At 41.1% G+C, this 24,930-nt stretch overlaps 1 protein-coding gene across 2 annotated transcripts in view; it reads right to left on the minus strand.

Moving 5' to 3' along the window:
• The window catches only part of Pde8b (phosphodiesterase 8B), an 88,857-nt gene that overhangs the window by 45,222 nt on the left and 18,705 nt on the right, over positions 1–24,930 (minus strand). Inside the window, exons 3-9 of one of the 2 annotated variants that reach the window (XM_042690911.1) lie at positions 23,984–24,043; positions 21,744–21,801; positions 14,732–14,820; positions 8,433–8,511; positions 5,096–5,236; positions 3,547–3,635; positions 1,388–1,448 (exon numbers count right to left, since the gene is read on the minus strand). In XM_042690911.1, the coding sequence (XP_042546845.1) occupies positions 1,388–1,448; positions 3,547–3,635; positions 5,096–5,236; positions 8,433–8,511; positions 14,732–14,820; positions 21,744–21,801; positions 23,984–24,043 (577 nt within the window). The remainder of the gene's footprint in view (positions 1–1,387; positions 1,449–3,546; positions 3,636–5,095; positions 5,237–8,432; positions 8,512–14,731; positions 14,821–21,743; positions 21,802–23,983; positions 24,044–24,930) is intronic. The other variant, XM_042690912.1, reaches the window with a different exon arrangement.

Consider the following 24,930-nt stretch of genomic DNA (forward strand, 5'->3'; position numbering starts at 1 on the left):
GTTAGGGATGGAGGGCTGCTTGGCAGTGGAGTTATAAGGACTGGAGGTTCTCTTCATTACTCCAAAAGGGAGAGGGGAGAAAATGAGGCTAATGTGAAGGAAGAAGGGCATGCTTGATTTTAGACATGAGCTATACTTAGTTAATTTCTGGCATGAGAATGAATAAGCCCAATGGAGCCTGTTTCCTCTCCCGTGAATCCACAGCCCAGAAACGGTGGTCTGTACTACATATGTTAAGTCATTTGTCTCTAAAGGGACACCAGGATTGCCTGTCTCTTGCCATCTGCTTGTGACCTCTCTCATGCCAAACTTACTCTTCCTCCTGGTTTGTATCAATGTAGCTAACTTGATGATTTTTTTCCTTGTGGAAGCCCATTTTTTTCCTTTCCATGTCTCCAAGGACTTGCTTCTTTGCGTGACTTTTTGGTATTAACAGAACATTTCCTGACTCCAAATTAGATTCTTAGTGGTGAAGGAAGGCTTGTAGGTTGAACTAAATGTTAGGAATAAGCACATGGCCATAGTGACTTTGATGTCCAGAGTCTCCTTAAGACATAGCACATCTGTCCCTCAGGAACTTCTCTTGGAGGAGCCCTGGCATCTGCAGTCCTGCCAGCCCAGTCCAACTCCTCATGAGCCAGGTCTTACCCCATCATAGGACCACTACCCCAGAAACCTCTGAAAGCTCTTAGAAATGCTATCACTTCACCAAAATCAAAGATCATATTCTGTAAGGTTTCAAAAACAGCTCATTGGTAACTATTTTTGCTGCATAGTTTTTAACCAAGTTACAGAGCATGAGATGAAAATCTATGTGATCAAGTAGCAAAAGTATGAATCACATAAAAGAAAATTCATCTATAACATTGTTCTCTGCTATAAAACTATCTTAATATATCCTTAAATATAAAAACTTGTTAAAATTCTGTTGTTTCAGAAGTTATCATTTAAATGCATCGCTTTACATGATATCATGGTATGAAAAAAAAAAACTGCAATCCTAACTTGGAATGATTCTGAATTTGGATGCAGATTGTAGGGTTGAAATGCTCAAATGGATATATACTTTTCATCTGTTTAAGAACTGAAGATAGAAAATAAGATTGGGGGGGGGGTTGGAGGAAGAATTTCATACTTGCTGCATAAAATACATTAGCTTAGTAAGTCAGCCAAGAGGCAAGGCATAACCAGTGTCTTTGCTAATAAAGTAAGACACATTTGCAGGGGAATCTTTCACAAATTCATATCAGAGGTATTTAATGTCTACATGAGCCTTCTTAGCTGGTAACTATAGTAAGATATGGAGAAAGACAGGCAGAGAAGGGTAGCAAGAATGTAGCACATGGTGAAGCTGACAAAGCAGATGGTGGGGGTCTGAATACTGTACCTGCTTATTATTGTCAGTGGTACAGCACAGCTTCTTGAGGGAGACAAAATGCCTAATTTTCCTAATAACATAAATAATCCATGATTAGTGAGTTCGATACCAGAGGGCTCCACAAATCAGCACATGAAAACATCAGCAGTCTTCTTAAAGCAACACTCCCTTAGCAGGGACTAGGGTAGATTTAGGACTCAAGCAAAATCCAAGCTACAGAAAAGGTATTTTCCACACAGCTCCCACCCTGCTCTTCAAAAACCTGGCTTGGTGGAATCCCAGCTGGTGCAGACACATATTCTGAAGGGGTTTTTCTTTGTGTAACTGTCTCCAGAAGTTTGGTTCCTAGATACTTTCAGGGAAAGCCTGCAATACTACCCACACATAACTTCTGACCTAAATAATTTGATTTCTCATATAAAAAGCCAAGACATTTATTTGGACAGTGGCCAGGGCAAGCTAAAATTCTGCCAATTAGGTTGTGGTCTTGTTCATGACCATAAGGGAAACTAAAAGATGACAGGTACCTAGGCCCCATGTAAAAGTTAGCTCAAGGTGGACTTTCTGTTGAAAGTACAGCCATGAAATTCAAACACTATATAAGACCTCACGTCTCAAAAGCACTGCATCTTTCTCTCCACCCCCCGCCCAGCCCGTGTCTGTCTCTGTGTATGTGTGTGTACCTCCATCTCTGTGCCTGTGTCTCTATCTCTAACTTTTTCTGGTTTACTTTTCTCTGGAGAACTTTAAAGAGAGCATAGAAAATACTAACTATTCTTTAATGAGCATCATTCAAATAGGAAGAGGTAACATTCCCAATTTTAAACCAGAATTGCCTCTGTTAGTTCACTGCCTACAATTAGATAAAAATAACATTGGAAATTGTGTCTAGATAAAAGAACTTCTTTCCCTCATCTGTCAAATCAGAAAAATTTATTCTGACAGAAATTACCAAGTAATAGCAATCTCCTCTGCTTTGGTTATCCACTGATTCTGGTCCCATGTACAAAAAACAAAAACGGTTCTTAGCTTCCATGTTCTCAGAAGATGGTCTAAGAATAAGGATGTTAAAAGCATGAGAGCCCCGGGCATTATTTTCTGCCAGCCATGGCCGCTGGTAGGAAGGGATGCGTTGAGGTGATGCCTGCTCCCACAGGGACCTGTTGGGAGGGGCCGCTGCTCCCAAACAAAAGGGAGCCTTCGGGTAGAAGCCCGGTTAGAAGCTTATGGTGCCTGCCACCTCCAGAGTTCAGCCAGAGAGAGGACATGCATTACACAATGTATCAAACACTAGGCAGTGATCTCCATCTGATGGCAGCACGATTTCAAATGGCTAAATAAGTAAAATCGGAGAAGACACAATATACAAATTGTTTGGTGATTAGACTTCGAGAAGCATCACCCCCACCCCAAGCTGGTCATGTGTGCTTCCCACTGGAGTCTCCACTGGGACTCTCCAATACCAATTGTTGGTGTGCTAACTCTTCTTACCTCATTATTTCCATGTTCTGAGTCCCTTACAAACTCAGACGCTCAAGCAGGGTTGACCTTCAAGATGGGTCACGAGGCTTATCAGTGAGGTATTGTTAGGAGTCTAGTCTAGCCCTGAGAACCTTCTCACAAAATTTAACTGAGAGAAGGAAAAGGAATTGTGTAGTTTTCTCATCTCTCTACAACACAGACATCTCTGGTAGCCTGAGTCCATGGAGTCAGATGCCCTCAGCAGCTGGTCAGACAGCATCCCTTACAGGTTAGTGGCCTCCAGAACTTTCTGAGCCCTTGTGGAAGAAACCCAGAGCCAATCTGGAGAAAACCAGGAAAGGCAGGGCCCCAGGAGAGAGAGAGAGAGAAGTAGACTCCCTGTGGGCTGAGGGCAGAGGCTTAGAGCCCCAGCTGGAAATTATTAAAGGGGAAGAACAGCCTGGACATGAAGCCCCCTCAAAGGGTACTGGAAACAATGGGAACATCCATGACTAGAAGACAGGGGGAAGAAACACATGTATGGGGCGCTACTGGCTTGGTAGGATACGTTAGTGCATACACATATGGCACAACACTACTGTTTGCAAGGACCTAAGGCTCACACTGGCATTCAGTGTCTAAACCCAATGCTCCCAACAGCCTGAGTCCATGTCTGCAGCTGAAAGAGTCAAAGAGCTTGCTCTCACCCTCCTTGGCCAATCACTGGGGTGATCTTCACGTGCTGTTGGATGCTGTCCCCGGATTTCCGTCTGGCATAGTAAACCCCCTGCCACTCCTACATAGACAAAGAGAGCTCTTAAGATCCTTCGGTCATGGTCACAGTTGCCCCCATGGAGTAGGCTGAGTCAGAATGTTTGCACAAGCTGCCCTTACATTGCACCAAACTCTGCTGTACCACTGCTTCCACAGCAACACTGACACCATCACAAAGCTTCGACAAAACCATAGAGTCAATGTGTCCACTTGGCTGCAGGTCCTGGGCTCCAGGATCTTTGACCAGGGGGTCAAGTTACCTGCTACTAACCTTCTGCCATAGCACTGAATTTGAGAAATCACTCTCAAAATCACCACCTATGAGCTCGACTTAGTATTTTTAGTGTACTGATGGTTAAACAGAGGCTCAGAGATTTTAACTAACTTAGCTTCATTAGGAAATAGAGAATCTGATCATAAACTTGTATGTCTTTAACATTTCCTGAAGCCCCCAGATGGCTAACGTTCTTGGAGCCTCTCAGCCAAGATGTTTAGAGCTACTCTGACTCTTCAGTTTCCACAGGTGCTGCCAAGAACAAAGCTAAGCACTGGACCCTGGGAATCGGCTGAGAGAGCCAAGTGACATCAGGAGGAACCATGGAGTATCCCAACAATTCTTGGGAGTAACTCAGAGGCGGGCTCTCATCTGTTTCTTGTCCCTTTACTTACATATGATATGGCTGTGTATGTACATTGGGTTAACCGGTGAGTGGTTGGATTCTTTTGCCAAACCCTTTTGTAGTAGTATATAACATTTTATATCGTTTTTAAGTCTCATTGCTCCAATTGTTTTAAAATCAACATTGGTTATCTTTATAATCTACACATTTTTATCCCTACTGAATGGCCTCCTGTTCAACAAAGACAATGTTTATCAAACTATTACACAGAAGAGAAGGAAAATGGAAGACAGCAGGAGAGGAAGCTTAGAAGAAAGTACCCAGCCTATCCCAGTTTAGAGGGCCAGCACTCCTTTGGAGGAGAGGGCTACAGAGGAAATTCCTCTTGCACTTCTACCATGCCTTTGTCTCCCAGGATGACACAGAAGGCAGGAGAAGAAGCCAGGAGAGAGAACTACCTGTGGATTCTGAGCAGTAAAGAGCAAAGACAAGAGAAAAGGGCAATTAAAAAAAATAGACTGACATTCAGTCCTACTTTCTAACTGATAGGCTGAAAAATACACAGTGGCTGTCTGGGTAGAACACTGCTCAAAGGTGGGCACAGTATTCCAGAAATGACAGGTGGCATTTACTTACACAGGTAGCATGCATGTCCTTTCACGATTAACACTGGATTCACTTGAGATGCAAAACTAAACCATTATCTCCTTGCAAACAGCAAAAGGCTTTCACTTAATTCTGATATTATTAAGGAAGTAAACCTTACTGATGAGACACCAAAACTTCCAACAGCAGCAGCAGCAGCAGCAGCAGCAACAACAAAGCACGGGGGAGAGGGACCAGCTTTGCCCGTTCCACTAACCTTTCCCTTCTTGATGCAGGTATTAATGGTGTCCAGAAGGTCAGCCCGGTTCTTGTCACTCTTGGGCAGGTCAGCAAGTTCTTTGCCCAGTAGCTCCCCTTTGTGGTAGCCCATCATCCGCTCGAAGGCTGGGTTGACGTACTGTGAACAGGGTGGGTTACATATCAGTGTGCAATTCAGGGTACTCTGCTGGGACTCGGGACTATGGAGAAAGCAGTTCTAGCACCAATTGTGCTCCACAGCAGGGGCCACATGGCCCTCCTTCTCTGACCTCCACAGACCAGGGGCCTTCCTCCTAGATGGCCACTATTTAACTGCTGTCCTAACTCCTCTGTGGGCAGCTGGAAGGAACTTTAGTTAGCAGGGAAGGAGCAAGAAGGCCTTCCTTATCTAGTAGTCCAAATCTGTGGTGGACTTCACTCACCATCTGCCACCCCAAGAAATCAGGAAAAATCTGGAAGAAAGTAGAAATAAAAAATAGGGCTGGGGATGTGTAGCTCAGTGCTTGCCTAGCACACATGAGGTCCTGAGTTCCAGCCTAGCATCAGAAATTTAAAAACAAATAGGTAATTAAGCCAGAGCTTAATTATTTCAACAGGTTGTGGCATTTATTAATCATAGCTGTAAGGCAGCAATTTGATCTCATATCTGCTGGTTTTCTACTTGCCACAATTTATTTATCGATGCTATGGTTGAGGTCACTTGTAATCTAATCTGAACAAAAAATATAGTTAGCCAGCACGGACAGGACAGCCTTGTAGAGCCGAGTGCTAGTGGAGAGGAGGAGTATGCCACCGTGCACTTGGAGGTCAGCAGACTCGGGAGGTTTCAGTGCAGAAATCTGCTATGATCTGGGGTTTAGAACTATTTTTTTAACCTACTCGGCTCAGGCTTCCACTTCCATTTTCTTTTCAAAATGCACAGAATCAGATGAGAGGTCAAGAGTAGGGGACAGGCATTGTTGAATGTGGGGAAAGCGTGGCCACGCTGCACTTTGGTCATGATTTCTGTGGGTAAGGGTTCCATCAGAAATGTTCTCCCACACTCTAGTCACGCTCGTCCTCCACTGGGGCGATGGGTCACGAACTGGTTGATGTAAGGACACCTAGGGAGCTACTCCATTGGGAGCATAGCTTCTATGAACATGATTAACCCCAGGAGCTGAAAAGGTCAAGAGGATGCTGTAGTCATCAGAGCTATGGGGATGGCTAAAGAAGAAAGCTGTGACCGCACACACAGAGCAGGTATCTGCCCCCTTCCCTGGACAAGGTGGGGGCAGCCTGGCCCCTCCTCCCAGGACCAGCCTTCAGCCCCATAGTGGGCCCTGCAGGCTGCCAGGCTACCTGTGAGTCTCCCTCCTCTGGGCTTTAGAAAGCCTTAGCAGTCTGTGCCTGACTGATTCCCTGCTCCCCATCCTGCCCTATTCCACTGTCTTCCTCTAGGAAAGGGAAGTAGACTCCGTCACTCCTAAGAGCTCCCAGTGACTCCTGTGAACACTAAGCTAACTACACTGAACTTAAGTTTTTGTTCATTTTCTATCCCACTGGACATTAAAATCCTCAAAGCCAAAGGCCATTTTAGAATCTTATCTGGCTGTTCCTGTTTATTTTGTAGATATGTGATAAGTAAATAGGTAATATGATAGAATGTAATGTTTCCTTATTTGTTGGTTAATACATACTTTTTTTTCTTTTCTTTTTTGATGGTACTGGGGTTTGAACTTAGATACTTGCTATGCGGGATGTTCTTCCACTTGAGCTCACCTCCAGTCCTTTTCACTTCAGTTACTTTCCAGATAGGGTTTTGAATTTTTGCCCAGGGCTGGCCTCAGAACACAATCCTCCTAATCTCTGTCTCTAGATCAGCTGAGAATGCAAGCATGTGCCACCATGCCCAACCCTTCTTCCCTTTGCTTTGAATTGAAATTTGCATTGATGATACATCTTTAAAAGTAGCAAAAAGAGATCCCCTGAGAAAACCCCTGTAAAATCTTATTCCAGAATACATGCTTCCATTTCATTTCAGTGACCCTCCCTCCACCTCTACTTCACAGGCACCGTCTATGTTCCTGTGCCTGTTTATGCCTGTCTTTGGAAGAGGCTGAAAGATGATTTACGCCATAATGTGAAACCATCTCCGGACTAGGGATACGGGGTTGCTAACTACTGGTTGCTATCAACTCAGTTCCCTATTCAAACAATCACCAGTTAGATTACAAGTAGAAAAGGTGGGTGGAAGGCAGAAGCCCCTTCTCCTTATTTTAGAAATCATAGCCCAGCTGCCCACCACAAAGTAGGGAGGCACAACACAAATGTGTTTCGTGGACAGGACTGACTGTTCAGTTCTAGATGTAAGTGGGGGAGATAGGGGAATTGTGGGATTTGAGCCAAAGCTGTGGGCAGGTGAGCCAGAAATAAGCCAGCAATAGGAAGGAACCTTCAGTTCCATTTCAAGGAGCAGCCAGAAAAACAAATCCTAAAAATGCAGCCAAACAGGAAAGTAGTCAGGCTTTGGAGTCAAAAAGACATGGCTGCATGTTTGGGTTTCAATGCTTATTACTTCTTGGAGAAGTCCCTGGACCTTGCTGGGCCTCAGTTTACTCTCCTATACTATGGGGCCAGTATGCCACTGTTGCCAAATGGAGATGAAATAACTCAACGAAAGTGATGCTGACAGAGCCAGGTGGTGTGGGCTACTGACACCAGGGATCTGTGGGTATAGCAAGGCTTGGCTGTGTATGCAGTGAGAGCATCAGAAGAGACAAAAGAAGGCTCCTGTGGAGCTGACCACAGTATGTTGGTGTTCTAGTGGCCACAAGTACTCCTCACGTGCAAGGATACTCTGTAAACTAGCTACAGGCAGGCCACTGTCACAGAGAGGCCACAAAAGAACAGCTACATTTCAGAGGAACAGCAAATGAATGTTTATCTACCATACACATTCCCTTAAGAAGACATAGTGCTCTATAATCGGTATACCAACTACAGGCAAATAAATGAGATCTTCTGAATGATTTGTTCCCATACACATTTGCAAGTGTTTGCTCTACAATTCTGGTTTGCTTCTCTAAATTCTGTCTTGACAGATGACCCAGAGAATTTATGCCAACTCTGTCAAAGAAACCACAGTTTATGATCTGAACACATACATCTTATTCTTTATTGAGAACCTAATTCTTTTAAGTCTGTCAGTGTGCTTTACATAGTTTGATTCTCAGTTCTTCAAAGAAACTGTACTAGTATATGATAATTATGGGAAAGCACTTGTCAAAAAGGTGGCCCCAACTTGAAAAAGGTTCTATTTTGGCATCTAATGATAGAAGTGTTTCTTTCCTTACCTGAATCACGTGGTCATCGCTTGTTATTTCTATGGCTTCGTGACAGTGGTCTAATGCCGTAAACACTGAATTACAGGCCCTGAAAGATGCAAAAGACTGAATTAGTTGTCCTATAAAAATCATTTGCATTTTGATGGTTAATTTAGCAAAGTAAAAAAACAGATGCTAGATTCATTGAAGACATATACTTCTTATTACTATGATCTGACTATTGGCATCCCCTCAAAGTTCCTATGCTAAAAATTGAATGCCCAATGCAATAGTATTAATACATGGGGCCTTTGGGAAGTGATTATGAGGGCACTACCATCACGAATAGGATTCATTTCCTTAGAGAAGACCCTTGCTCCCAATGCCTTTGAGGACATGGAATGTGTTATCACCAGACAATAAATCCACCAACATTGTGATCTTAGATTTCTCAGTCTCCAGAACTGAGCAATACATTTGGTATTTATAAATTTCCCAACTTAAGGTATCTTGTTATGTAGTCCAAACAGACTAAGTCAGTTATTATGTTTTGAAAAAGTGAAGTAATCTTTCAAACTACCTGCATAAACAACAGCATATATACCCATATGTATATGCAAAAAAGAACTGTAATTGCGTTCTGAATGGCTATGTGTATGCTGAATGGAGCTTCAACAGGGACACAGAGAACAAAACACAGATGAAACTGTCCTGTAAGTCCCATATGTTCTATGTTGGTGACATTCCATTTCCTTCACAGAATTGGTCAGAGAACAGGGAAAGTCTCCATCACTTAGGAGGCTTTAAGTAGACCTAAATTGGCTCTGAGGTAGTCTAGCCTCTTGCAACAGACATAGAACCATCTTTTCTTATTATTTTTTTTTTGTGATGCTACTTTGGTTCCAACTATACTCCCTGGCATGAAGAAAGGCAAATATGGCCGGATCCCCCTGAGCAGTACCTGTGCAGCCCTCCAGGTAGCCTGTCCCTTGCCAACCTTCCTGTATATCTAGGACATTTGAAATCAGGCTCACAGAATGCAGTTATAATTTTAACTAACTTCTAAATCTAGAACCAGTTCAAATACAGTAGGTTAGTTACTACCCAATATGGCAAGAATGTAGCTAGGGCTCTGTTATTTGTACTGACTATCTAAAGAATCCCAGCAAAGGCTTTCTTACACATTACAAAGGAAAAAAAGAAAAGCATTGATTTATTGCCCTGATATTTGTTCATACAAAACAAACTCTTCCGATGTTATTTTTTCCACTCATCAAGGGAGTCTAATTTTGCTGCTTTGTTTTGATCTGTTTATAAGGGAAAAGGCAGAAAGCATTGAGTGAAATTTGAGTTCGTACTTTTCCAGTTCTGGAATCTTGGGCAACTTTTTATCTTTGCTGGCCCTTGGGTTCCTCATTTAGAAAATGAGAAGACAAAGAATACGTATTCCACAGGGCTTTGTAATCATCAGAACATGATTTTTGCTAAGTATTTCTCAAAGCACTTGGGACTGTACTGAGTAAGAATTCAACATGTAGTAGCTGTTATTATTTGTTATCTAAGGCTTTTAAAAACCTTTAGTGAAAAGAAAAATAAATTATAGCTTGTCGTTTTTTCATGTGAATATCTAAAATGTCAAACCAAAAAGTGTATAATAGCCAGGTAACCTGCATGGAGAGTGAAGGGTTTTGGCCCCGGTAATTCCAGAGATGAGGATATCAGTGAGCAAGGGTCGGAAAGCAAATAACCATGTTCTGGGTGAGCAGAGCTACGAATGGGACCAGCCTGACTCTGCTGACATTCCTGAGTGGACAGATCATTTCTATATTCCAATTATACCCATCCACCCAACTTCAACTGCATACTGTCACACAATCACTTCAGTATTTGTAAACATGGTGATTAGCAATAAGAAGGAAGAGTAAGAGAGGAAATCAGGGCCATTATAAACATGGTTATTGAACTGCCTCTTGAGAGATAAGCAAGAGCCTGTGTGTGTGTGTGTGTGTGTGCATATGTGCACACACATGCCAATAATAGATCTTGTGGTCAGGACCTCAAGTTTCACTGAACTTTTTCGTTCACAGTTGGTACTTTACTTGAGTCATACCTCCAATTCTGAGTTTTTGCTGGTTAACTGGAGAGAAAAGTCTTGAGGATTTGCCTAAGTGAGGTGGTTTCAAACCTTGATCCTTAGATCTCAGCTTCCTGAGTCGTTAGGATTATAAGCATGAGCTGCCGATGCCCAGCTAACAGCCAGTCTTATGAAAAGTATTTTCTGGATACCTGGTCTATAATGGGCTCAGTTCCTTATCCTAGAAAAGGACTTCTACTTTTCAGAAGTGCTGTGTGGCAATACACACTCTATGTGGGCCAATTTGTCAACTTTGAGAGCTGGATAATTAAGTTCTAATGAACACAAATTATCAAACGATACATTTCTCTCCTGCATAAGTGGTTTCTCGAAGGTATCCATATATTTCAAGTAAGAGTGTAAACTGGTACTTTAGGCAATTATCATTTTATCAATTCAAGAAGTGGCCTTTGTATAAATCTTCAGAGCCAACGTCTAGGATTGGTCTATTAAACATTCATTTCATGATTAGCCACAAAACATAAAATCTTCAAAAAGTATAATGCCCAGTAGGGAAGAGCAAATTCTTATACTGACAGTTGACAGAAGATACTTAACAGAATAGGATATTATTCTTCTTCCTGCCCTCACAGTGACAAACAACAATATTTATTTGGGTTTTCGATCTCTCTACTTAAATAAACATGCAGCAAAATGGGACAGTCAATTTGTGTCATGTTGCTAGAATTTGGGAATCTAATTTGCTAATATTAATTATTCATATTCTCTAAGCAGGACAACCATGGCTTTATTAATTTTCTGTTCTTGCAAACCATATAACTATATTTCAAATGCCTTTAGTTGATAGGTTTGACTTCCTTTAGGTTAAGTCAGAAATTGGAAAAAGAAACAGAAGAGAAAGAAAGGTAATGGCTGGGCGTTGGTGGCTCACGCCTGTAATCCTAGCTACTCAGGAGGCTGAGATCTGAGGATCACAGTTCAAAGCCAGTTTAAGCAGGAAAGTCCACAAGATTCTTAGCTCCAATAAACCACCAGAAAACTGGAAGTGGCACTGTGGCTCAAGTGGTAGAGCACTCGTCTTGAGCTGAAGAGCTGAGGGACAGCGCCCAGGCCCAGAGTTCAAGCCTCATGACTGACAAAAAAAAAAAAAAGAAGGAAAAAAAAAAAAGAAAGAAAGGTAATGTAGGTAAGCGTGAAAATCCAGGAAGGATAAGCAATGGGACCATTTCCTGAGACTTTCTTAGGGGCCTTACAAGGACCCCAAGGGAGAGCCCAAAAGGGAAAGGCAAATGTAGGTGTCCAGGTAGAATGTGTATTAGCAGCTACAATGGTATAGAAGGAGCACCACAATAACAAGCAGGACAATGAGCTCTATTCTAGCACTGTAGCCAACACGTCAACTTGCACAGCTATGATCATGTCAGCAGTCCTCTGGCTTCCAGTGTCTTTCTTTTGTCAATGTAACTGAGCTAGATACGTGATCTCCTGTGTTTCTTTGGAAGGCACACGACACACAGACAGAAACACAGACACACAAATACCACTGAGAACAAAGGTAGAGCTAGGCAAGGTGGTGACATGTCTAAACTTATGAATACAAGTCCACAGGGGCCTTGAATGAGCGGAGTAGGAACCAGATGGGCAAGGGAATCACGGGCTTGCTACTTTCTGGCACTAGTCCTGGGGTAAGGATGCAAAAGGGTAGATTATTTTAGGTATTTAAGGCTCCATGTATTTGTCTACCACAATAGCTGTCACAAAGCACCCATGGGAGAATAAAAGCTCTACAAACATCCATTAATGCTAGTATTCCACAGAACACAGAGTCTGGTCCATCAGAAATGTTCCTTCTTTCTGAAATGAAGGGCTGCCACTGTCTTAAGATTGAGAATTAAAGAAGCATGATTAGTTGAGTAATTCCTAGACTGATGAATGATTGAAAGAATAGCTGGAACTGTATTAGTACAAACTGATCAGCTGAAACTCCTGGTAAATTATGTTGACTTTAGATAAAACAGGTCTTTCCATGATAAAAAGGCATTATCCTAGAAGCTCTGCATTTCATGAGTTATTTTGCTTAGCAGAGAAATTCATCAAGTGTACACAGAAATGTTCACATCTTTAAAATTTATTCTACCTCAAGTCCTTTTTAAAAAATTAGACCACATCTTCTGTTTGGTTATTTCCTCTGGACCTACTTAGGGACTTGATAATTCAGGAGGAAAAGGCAAACATTGCAGGGGACCAGGCTTGCATCATCCTTTTGATAAGTTCAGACTCACATACAGAGGTGTGCAGCATCCAACACCATCATGCAGCACAGACTGTGTCCTTGTAGAATGACAGTCATGTTACATATTTAGCTGCAGCCGAGGGCGGAATTGTAGGGAAAATTCTTACATAATTAGACTATAATTATTCTGGCTTTGTATAATAAAGAGCTCATTTCCCAGTTTGTCACAAATGGTATAGCCACTTAGCTGCCTGAGGGTACAGGTAGATACTCTGGATATCCCTGAATGCCCTCAAGAGCTGGAGGAAGGTCATGGTCAAGGTCACTGACTTCTCATCTGTTGGGGTTTGGATCTGGTATATCTGGGGAGATTCAAATCATATGTGTGCATGAAAATACCCAGATAGGGAAAAAGCTCAGGTTAGGCCAAGGAAGAAGCAGTCAAAATGCAATCAAGTGAGATGGTATTGAAAGAAAGAGGACAGAGAGCTAGGCAGGCTCTTCTTCCTGGGACCCTACCTCCCAAATTGCTGGGATTACAGCCATGAGCTACTGCAACTGGCCTATATTCTTTTTATCTCATTTAAAATCAGGAGAGACGCTCCCCTCCCTCCGCTGAGGGGAAATAAAAACTATACACAAAAATATACCAAAAAGCACAAATTCTAGAAGAAAAGTCTATGTAATTTTCTGGAAAAATTCTATGAAGTTCTCTAAAACTAAAAGACATACAGACAAAAAGAAACCAAGGAATTTACCTTACTTAAATATTTAAAAAAAAATCTTTGGTGAGTTTTGTTCATCAAAGGCTTTGAAATAATCAGAATTTTTCAAATATCTGAATTACCACTGACTGGACATTCTTTTGAAACATTTTTCCACTGTTACAACCATCAACTTCTTATTCTAACATTATTCTTTAGCTTTCTCTAGTCACCAAAGAGGAATCCCCAGACCAAGTGTACCCAGGGAGACCTGCTGCTGTAGGTGTAAACCAACCTAGCAGCTGACTAGAGTGAGAAGCCATGCAGGAATTTTCCTGCTGGATGCCAGAAAGCTGCAGGGGACTGGCCCTCTCAAGTAGGGGGTAGAGGTGGGTGGTAAGGTTGATAAGCCTCCTCTTGCCACTCCCCTCATCTCTGACTTGAACAGGGCAGTTGGAAAAAATTAGGGTCCTCAGAGCAAATCAGAGCAGAGCCTGAGCCAAACCAGGCAGGTGCTAGGACCCTGGCAGTCTAACTAAGCCTAGAGCAGAACAAGTCAGTCAGCAGCAACATTGGCTATTAACTGTCACTAGGAGACTCCCACCAGCACCTGAAAGCCAGTATAAGGAGCCTGCTCTTAAAGCGCCATATACCTATAAAGAGACCAAGGTCCCTTTCTTGAAGATATCTCATGAATATTGAGGTCAGAAATAGATTTAGGAAATTACTACATAGCTATTTTCATAGTTAGCAGAGTACATATACCCAATGGTTTGCCCTTACTAAAACAATACAAGTATGAGTTTATAAATGTGGAAAGTAAGAGATAGAGAGTTATTGCCAAAGGTTATTCTTTCTCTCTCTCTCTTTTTTATTGTCAAGGTGATGTAGAGAGGGTTACAGTTACGTAAGTAAAGCAATAATTACATTTCTTGTCAAACTTGTTATCCCTTCCCTTATTTTTCTCCTACTTTCCCTTTCCCCACCCCCCCAACAAAGGTTATTCTTAATCTTGATCAAATCATGCAAAAAGTAAACCATATTTTCCCAGGTTATGATTTTAAAACTGCTGGAAATGGCAGAAAATATTTCCAAAAGAAGAAATGATTTCAATTTAGGCCATTATGTCAAGGGAAATCCCAGTTTAAATACTGTCCCTGGCCACTTGGCATTATCCAGTTTAAGAACTTCAAAATCTATGGGATTCAGCCATGAGATGGTGAATATCAGCCTGTTGACAGGTAAGATTTTTCTAAAGAGTTTTTAAGCTGCGGTGCCACTGCATTTTGCTACATACCGTAATTTGAACTGTGAGCGAACTTCCCCGTGTTCTATTTGAATCAGTTCATTATAGCAAGCAATTATGCTGCTATTCTCCATAAATCTCTGAAAAGAAAGCAAAGATAATACATAAGACATTTCCAATTATTTCTTAGAGAGTCAAGTAGAGAAACTTAACAGCTGTTCCTACCACCAGGTAACTGTTATGTAAGATGTCTAGTAAGTAGGATGAGAGGAAACAGAAAAGTTGTCAGGGAGTTTGAAATGCTTGTTTGAATGCGTGAGAAACAACAGAGCAGGCAATACTTATACTTACACTCCCTTTATAACAAAGGTGGACTAAACTTCATTATGAGTAATCATAGGAAAATAAATACACAAGAGCACAAAATGCTTCCCCAATCATGTACTCATTGCTATTTCATATTGTACTAATAAACATCACTGAAACTCAATCCCAGCATATTCACTGTGTGCTACATTGCCAATGAACTCATTGTAGGAAGTGGTTATTCTGCTTCATTCTGAATTTTGTTTGTGCTTAATCCACAGCTCATTTAAAAAACCAGTAAACTTGGTCAGGTGTGGTTCCTCACATTTATAATCTCAGTTACTTAAGAGACATAGATGATCAGGAAGATCACTGTTTCAGGCCAGGAAAAAAGTTAGCAAGAACCCATCTCAACCAATAAGGCTGAGCATAGTGTTACATTTCTGTCAACCTAGCTATATGAGTGGTTTAAACACGAGCATCATGATCCAGGCTGGCCCTGCTCCCCACCCCCAATATATATATATATATATGAGACCTTATTCAAAAATTAAGTAAAGCAAGTGGGTTAGAGATGTAACTCAAGTGGTAGAGCCTGAGTTCAAACCCCAGTACTGGCAAAAAAAAGCAACAAACAAAACATTAAGCGAAACAACAAAAGATAAACAACTCAGTGAAAAACTGGGATACATATTTGATAAGGTATGTCTCTAAGAAAATATACAAATGGGCAGCAAATAGATGAAAGATGCTGAATACAGCATCAGCCACTTAAGAAATGCAATCAAAAGCACAGTGTAGTCATTCCACAGCCAAGGAGATGGCTATACTAACAAGGAGAAAATGGGCACAGGTAAGGATGTGGAGAAACAGAACACTTGAACACTGCCAGTAGGAATGTGAAATGGTTTAGTTGCTGGGAAAAATACTTGGGGAATGAGTAAAACAACTTAACACAGAATTTCTGTATAATCCAGGGAAGAATATACCCAAAGGACTAAACATGGAGACTCAAATACTTGTATAAACAGGGCCCTAGTAACATGATTCATGATAGCCAAAAGGTAGAAGTAGCCCAAATGTCCATCAACAGACAAATGTATAAACAATTTGTGATGTGTACATATAGTGAAGTGTTACTCAAACATAAAGCAGGAATGAAGTACTGATACATGTTGTATCATGTATAAACCTAAAAATATTCAGTGAAGCCAGGTACCAATGACTTACACCTTGTAATCCTAGCTACTCAGAAGGGTGAGATTTGAGGATCATAGTTTGAAGTTAGCCTGGGCAGAAATGTCTATGACTCTTATCTCCAATGAACCACACACACACACACAGTGACAGTGGAGCTGTGATTCAAGTAGTAGAGAGCTAGCCTTGAGCACAAAAGCTCTCAGAAAGCACTCAGGCCCTGAGTTTAAGCTTAGGACTGGGGCACATTCTTGTACATGCACTCTTGTGCACACACACACACACACACACACACGCACACACACCAATGAAGATAACAATCATCTGTAAAATAGACACCAAAAGTCATATGTTGTGATTCTATTGACCTGAAATCTGTACGGTGGATCTATCCATAGAGCCCAGACTGGGGATGTCCAGAGCTGAAGGAGAATTAGAAGTGACCACTTAATGGGAAAAGGTTATAAAATGTTTTAGAACTACATATAGGTGGTGGATACACAACTGTAAATATGCTAAATGTCCATTTTAAAGTAGTTTATTCTTTCTTTTCCTTGTTTTATTATCTTTAAATAGTTGTACAATGTTCAGTTTACCATGCCTATCAATGTGTACAGTGCATCTTAATCATTCTTACTTGCATCTCTTTCAATCCCACCTGTCCCCTCAAGTTTCCTAGTTCCATCTTTATGTGTGCACATTGAAAATTGTGATTATATTCACTCACCATTCCTCTCCCATTCATTCACTCCCTCCCCTTAACCTTAGCCACCCTCAGACAAGACATGTTTCAGCTAGCATTTTGTTAAACTGGCTGTTAACTGTTCAAAGACGTTATACCAAAAAAATCCACCCTACATAGACCATACTTCAGTCAGTGTGTGTGTGTGTGTGTGTGTGCTGGTCCTGGGTGCTATCCCTGAGGTTTATTTGCTCAAGGCTAGCACTTGACGGCTTAAACTACAACTCCATTTCTGGCTTTTTTGGAGATAAGATTCTCATGGACTTTCCAACCAGGGCTGGCTTCAAACCATGGTCCTCAACTCTTAGCCTCCTGAGTAGCTAGGATTGTAGGAGTGAGCCACTGATGCTATGAACTCTTTGATGGGTGGAACCATGTGTCAGGCAGTTAGAAAGTTCTGAGTGACTAGCTAAGGCTTTACTTTTAATTTTATTTAGAAATACTTTTTAGAAAATAATGGTATTTGCAGGGAAATGGATGGAACTAGAGTGAATTATTTTGAGTGAGGTAAGCCTAGAACAGAGACAAACAGCACATGGTTTCCCTGGTATGTGGATGATAAAGCCAAAATGCAAGGAGATATGACAAAGTAAACAGGACCTCCAGAAACAAAGGACAGTCACTCATTTTGTCATATCATTGCTAAATGACTCCATGTTCTTGACCATATATAGCGTATATATATGCACGCAACAGAGGGAAGCCAGGAGGAGGATGCAGAGTAAGTGGGAAACGGAACAACATACAACAAAGGGACCCATCAGCTGCACTGGACATAGAAGAAAAAGAACTAAGCAACCCAAAGACAGTGATGGGAAAGAAGGAATGAGAGGGAAAGAGGGAAAGCTTACACTAAGCAAAAGGAAAGAAATGTAAACATCACCTGATGTGGGAGAAACACTTGTATTGTCAAAGCTCACAGAATTCACAAACTTTATAAACCATGATAAAGACAATTTGCCTTGAAAAGGTTAAAATGTGTTTGTGACTTTAACTAAGTATCACTATTCAACAATAATGTGAAATATATGAAATTTATGTAATCACCTAATCTCAATTTTTTAAAAAAAGAAAATAAAAATGAGAAAAGGGCTGGGTTAGGAGCCATGGGCAGCAATGTTGTCAGACACCTTGTATTCATATACTGTTTTGTAGAATGGGAACTTCTTTGTACAACTACTTCAAGATAACAATAATTAAAAATGTTTAAAAAAAATAGTAGTCACAGAGTCGGCTAGAATGTTCAGATGAATGACTATGAAAAGAGAAAATGTACAAATCGGGGAGGGGAAGGGAAATAACAAAATGCTGAAACAAGGATACAGGATGACCCATTATAACAATGAGATGTACAAGACACTATGTTGAAAACAAACTTTACAACTTTGCAGGGGGTGAGGGATGAGTTGGGGAGGTGGAGAGGGAAGAGACAGTAGGGAAAAATAAAGGAGGGGGTAACAATGTTTGACAGGAAATGCACTCATTACCTTGCTCATGTAACTTTAACCTCTCTGTACAGTATCTTTACAATAAAAAATACTTAAAACTAAACAAAATAAAATCTCTTTTCCAAAAAAAGAAAATACTCTTTAGAGTTAAAACATTCTGTAATGCAGTAGATTATGCTAAAGCTGGCATGATGGAATTGACTATAGGAGTGATCAGATCATCCCATATGCTGATGGGCAGTGTGGCTAACGTGCTCTGTGGATTCTCAGACTGTGTCTTCACTAACCCCAAACTTCTTTGACCCTAAAGGCTATCTCTGTGTAATACCTATGAGCATTTGGAATACTGGAGTCACATGGGACAGTGTGGGCAATAAACTTTAGAGAACCCGGACAAGAGTTTGGAGTTAAGGCTAAACGGCATCGTTGAGTTCGCTGTGAACATGAGCTCTGGCTAGCTATTTTGTTGTTTTGCCCTTGTTTCCATCTCTGAAAAAATGGAGAAAATATCAAATCCCTTATTATGTGGAGGAGGATTAAGTAAATCACTTGGAACTGAGCCTGACAAATAATGAATTATAGTTCCCTAGTCCTCATCCACAAGCAGCCACTCAGGGGAGAATTATGCCCCACAGCTATGCCCTGGCATGCCCAGCACATTACTTTGCACACAATCAGCTCCAGAAATACTTGTTGAGATGAATAAGCATTATTTCAAACAGAAAAAGGAGGCACACAAAGGTTAATATAAGGTTAATCTTGCAAAGATACTAGTTTCTAGAAGGCTTAGTGTGGAGTATCAGCATAGTTGATCACATACTCAAGCTCCAAAGGCTGGGAGGGGAATTGTTGCAGGACATTTGATAGCACAACATGTTCCTGAATCCTCACTCAGGGACCATAGACTGAAGTGCTGGCCTCTCAGCTAGCAACACAGGCTGAGTTTTGGCAAATGATTTAGTACAATCAAAACAACCCAGGGAAGGCAAGAAGAGCTGGCATATTTGGATAGAGAGTTGCCAAAGACAAGATCTTCTTCAGAAAAGGAAAACAGCCACCTGGAGATCTACCTCAGCTGTTCCTGAGCCACAGTAAGACAGGAAAGCCACCATGGGGGCTGTGTGCTCCCCTTGGATAGGGCTCCCAGGACTGAAGTACCCTGACCCAACTGGTGAATGGTCTTGACCAGATTAGACCCAGCACAGAGGACAGCCGGCAGTCCTGACAGGGGTTGCCTATCATGTTCCCACTAAGGGTCCATTCATTGTGGGTGACTGCAAAAATCAGTGACTGGTCTGGATGGAGGGAAATGAAACCTTCCAGAACAGCAAGGACAAGTTAGAAAATATAAAAGGAAACAATGAATTTTTGTTAGATTCTCTTGAGTGTTTGCCCTTATGATTAACAGTTGTTTCTCCTAAGTATGTGAGCAGGTGTTCAATCTCTACCTTCCAGTCAAGAGGCTATTGCTTCAAACAACACCAGTCTCTAAACCAGTTGGAAGAAGGATCACTGAACTAAAGCAAAATTCCAAAAGGCCACTCAACAGACCCATGTGGGTCCCAACTGATGAAGCAGCTCAAGGCCATTCTCCATGAGAAATAGCTAGCACGTCATGCTCTGAGAGTCGACTTGAAAAGGTCAGTGTGTGTGTGTGTGTGTGTGTGTGTGTGTGTGTGTGTATGTTGTGTGTGTGGGTGTGTGTGTGTGTACGGGGGTGTCCATATGAAATAGATCTATGAAGCCTGTGAATAATTTTAACTTTTTTTTTTTTTTAGAAAACAAATGAACAAGAAAAATAAGCCCCACTCACATAATTTCTTTGCTAATTTTCCTCTACAATCCCAAACTCAGGATTGTTTGCAGAACCAAATATTACTGTTGTGAAAAGAGATGACAGACACCGAGAAGTGTTAGGCAGCTGTGGAGTACTGCTCACAATACACACATATTTCTGCTACACACTGATTTACTACGTTGCCTTCAGCAGCGCCGCTGCTTCCAGGTTTACCAATACACAGAGCAACCACCTCACAAAGGCAGTTCCTGCTTCTCTGGTCTACAACCAAGAGGGATTTTGGTTTTAACCTCAGAAGAGCAAAATATCATACCCAGAGCACCAAAGGAATGTTCATAATTCACAAGGTGCAGGTGGTACCTTATTTTTGAAAAGATGTATTCCACCATCTCTTTGATCTGCCATTACTCCTTTCAAAAGTCCTTGTGATACAAGGCAAGCCCGGCTGTTCAGTTTGATGTTAGATCTACTTGGAATAATGAAGCTCAATCTTTTAAGATTGAATATTGTGAACTTACATAACTCCAGCCTAGGATCTCTATACTATTTTATCCAAAAGTTAATCTTTTATTTTTAAAAGAGGACAAAGATACCTATTATTAAAAATCTAAATATATAAAGGTCTTCCATAACTTCTCTAAATGAGCTTTATAAATATAAAATATACTTCTTTTTTAACATTACTGTTTAGGTTATCTTTTTCTACTCCTTTTTCCCCCTTTATTTTAATTAACCCCCACGTTTACCTAGGTGCTGATGGCTCATTCTTACAATACTAGCTACTCAGGAGGCTGAGATCTGAGGATTGAGGCTTGAAGGCGGCCAGGGCAGAAAAGTCTATGAGTCTTTTATCTCCAATTAACCACAAAGATCCAGAGGTAGAGCTGTGGCTCAAGTGGTAGAGCACCAGCTTTGAGGAAAAAAAAAAAAGCTAAAAGACAGCACCCATAGCCTGAATTCAAGCCCTAGTACCAGCACACACAAACAACAACAACAACAATATTTGCTTTCAATTTGCATGCATGCAGCTATGACCACAGTCAAATTTCCAGTTTCACATAACTGTTAAGCCCAGTTATCTAGTTTGAGGGTAAATCTCCTTGAAATAATAGATCTGTCTCAAGATGAATATCAGTATTTTTCACATAGTTGTGATTCAAAGAGTTTTCCTTTGTAGTGTTCATGGTATGAACCTGGCCTATAAGCTCTGGTGGGTCTTGGTGAACACAGAGCCAAGTGCCAATTTGGTGGACTTGTTTCTATATAATCACAGGCACCTTGCCTCTGATTCACAGGGCTGATTGACATGAGACTACTTTATGACTATTGAATTCTGATCTGACATAGTAAGATGCATTTTCTATGTCTTACATATCTGTTGCTAAGACATACAACATTATGAATTTAAAAAAGCAAAAAGCTTGACTAGCACTTGCTTGTTACATCCCACAAAACACAATTATTTCCTTTCTCTCATTCACAGTCCAGGGGCTCACTTCCCATGACAATTCTCATGGCTTGAGCTTTGCAGTCATGGGAGAGTCAGAAAGTACTGGATCCCTTTGTACATACCCGGTTGAAGCCTGCATGGAGGAGAGGAAGGACTGAGGCCTCTTCACAGTCATCAGATCTGCAGCAAAGCAGAAAATGTGGTCACTCAGAAGATACAAACCAGGGTTCCTCACACTGAAACATGGAGAAAGAGCAGTGAGACCATGGCTGTTAGCCATAAGAGGGGCTTCCTGACCAGCCCGTGCTCACAGGGTTCATCTTCAAGGGCAGAAACCCCACATATGCCTTCCAGATGAAAACAGAACACTGACAGTCCAGGAAATCCAATCATGCATTGGGAAGTACCACCAAGTACATGTGTGGGCCTGCTCCAACCCTGAGCTGTCCTCTGAGCAGTCTCAAGCAGGACTCATCAAGGACACTACTCATCCCAAGACCGTTGTTCCAAAACCTTGTGCAAGTATGACTTTTGCTTAAGGCCTAGCTGGATCTACCTTACGATGTGAAGAGCAAACCTGCGGGACTCTACAGCCAACTGGGAGAGAAATGTCAGCAAGAATGTAAACTTACTACAGAAGGAAACAAAAATTGGTCATTGTCATCTATTCTGTGAGATGGTTTCCTACAGTGAGCCTACAGTTAGGTGTTGAGTACAAAGTGGGGTAGGGACTAGCCTGTCACGAAAACATCCCATTGAGAGAGAAACAAGGTCCCTGAGATAGCCAGACAGTGGCTTGGAAAGAAAAATGGAATAAAAGAGATTGCATGGAAATGTCAATCAAAACAGGAAGAGAAATTCCAGAATTTATTTGTGGCATTATCCATAGCTGAGTCTTGCCCTATAAGAAAATTCTGTACCCTACCCCGCTCCTCCTTTCCCTCGGTAACATGAAGTTCTGTCTTCTCTGAGTGACAGTTCAGGAGGGGTACAAAGAGGCTCCAAATGGATTAATAATGTCTTAATTATTAATTAGAAGCTTTACTAATTATTACAGGCACTATTAATCTTATATGAACCATTTCATATTTTTTTAAAAACAGGAAAAATAGGTGAAAATGTAACAAATAAGACATTATGTATCAAGCAACAGAAAATATTTTTCCTCTATGAATAGGAAAAAAAAGGTATTTCATTCTTGGACCCATAGAACAAGCTAAGCAGGGAAATACAGTATTACTTTGTACATTTTAGTATCATGTCCAAGACTCTAAGACACTGTTCAGCTTTCAGAGTAACCTGAAGATAAATGGAAGAAAGAAGATAATGGAGCTGGTCTCACATCGGATTCATTCTCCTGGAAATCTCATCTCCTCAGGATGGCAGGTGTAAGGAATAACGGGGACAATTCTTTACCTTCTTTGACCACAGCCTGTGGTAAGAAGTCAAGTGAAGATACTCAAAGAATAGTATATCAATAGGAAATTTCAGTCAGGGCAGGATTTTATATCCCTGACCCTCTGCTATACCAATATGACTTTGGGTCACAGTATTTCAACTCTCTCTGCATCCACTGGCCTGGGAAAAGTTTTTACCCTCTTGTCAGAGTTGCTGGTTTGTCAGTTCCTTTTGTACACGATCTGTGCCAAGTGCCAGAACAGAGCCAAGTTCAACAGGTCTAATGAAGATCTTATTCTCTCTGATGCTAATGACAGCCATTAATTCACTACAACAAATTTTGTTATTTGCAAAGATCCCAACTACTGAGACTTGTGCAAACAATGTCTTTCCTTTTGGCTCTTTCATTGTAAGTTCAGCACATTCCAGACAGTAAACCTGGCAAACAATTTCCTAACCATAGTCTTGATGTACCTACAGTTTGGTCTGTCTTCTTTGCTGTCCAACATGAACATAAATCCCACTGCCCTGCTAGCTACATACCAGTTCTTACATTAACCTCACAGTCTGTTTCTTTGTTCTCAGGCTACAGTGTTTCTTTGTAAGTGAAAAACCAAGTACTTTCCCCATCTCTCTTCTTCAAAGAAGAGAAGAAATAGAACAATCTTCTCTCCAGACTTTGTTCTCAGTTTCTACTCATTTTTGGCACAGAAGGATGACAAGTAAACTTTTTCCCTGAGGTGTATGAGAATGTGCTAACAGCAGTTACACATAATAGAGAGAAAGCTGAAAGATTTTCCAGTGACTTGTGAAACAAGCAAAACCCCCAAAGCAAATCCTAAGGTTGGTATCCCAAGGCCCCGTACCTGCCCAGCATATTGCCAATTCAAAAACTGGATTGCTCCAGACAAATGCCTCAGCCTGAGAAGCACTGTTTCCTGCTGGGGTTGGAGGTTGAACTTACATGTGTGAAACCACTGCCAGGATCACTGTGTGCTCCGAGGGGTTTGTGGCCCGGATCGACCTGCAACCAAAAGGCTCCAAGTCAAACAGTGAGCTGAGCTTTGTTACATTAAACCAATGTGGATCTTTTTTTACACGGATAATAAAACGGAATCAAGTCTTTCTCTCAAGTAAAGGTCTTACAAGACATGTGAGACAGCAAAGAAAAATGGCCTTCTGAATTAAGAAGGTTATTATTTTTTTAATTGTTCTAACTGGTAGGCAATTATACAATAGGTCAGACTGGCCAATTTCCACTCAAAGATGAGCAAATTCCACTTAAATTTCATGTTTTTGATAGAAATTCTACTCTGAAAAAAATGACAGTTCTAAAATCCACTTAATTATCAATTTGTATCTGTGACAGCTGACAAGGCTGGATCTTTTTTCCTTAGAAAATAGTGGTTAATTAAGAAAGTTCATAATAAAAATTGAAGCACTTGCTGGCAAGTACAGGTTGAAGTTTATTAAAGATGATTCAAAGAGTTGCTCAACTTTTTGTTATTCTGTCATTTGGCTGGAATACTTCAAGCAACTTGGGCATCAGCTGGGGCTTAGATCAATTGAAATACAGTAACTGTCTTTGTATAATGATGTTTGTTGAACTAGGATCAAGTCTATATACTTAGTTTTCTCCCTAGTAGTCTAATGGATCAAAACATATAAGAATATAGACATCTGAAGTTTTTGAGTCTTCTTAGATGTGTTCAGCTTCTGGACTATTGGGATCAAAGGATTTTGAATTGGGGAAAGTTTCCATGAAGAGCCACATCTTTGTAAAGTGTAACCAGCACGCTTGCTTGTTTTAACTCATCCCCACAGTGTGGTCTCTGCTTATTTTGAAATCTCTTGAAACATGGCACAATTATCACCAAGGACAGAATCATCCAAGTAGTTTGTAAAACAGCA

The sequence above is a fragment of the Dipodomys spectabilis genome, unplaced genomic scaffold (genome assembly GCF_019054845.1).
Source record: "Dipodomys spectabilis isolate Male_0828 unplaced genomic scaffold, ASM1905484v1 ptg000140l, whole genome shotgun sequence".
In the NCBI taxonomy this organism is placed as follows: domain Eukaryota; kingdom Metazoa; phylum Chordata; class Mammalia; order Rodentia; family Heteromyidae; genus Dipodomys; species Dipodomys spectabilis.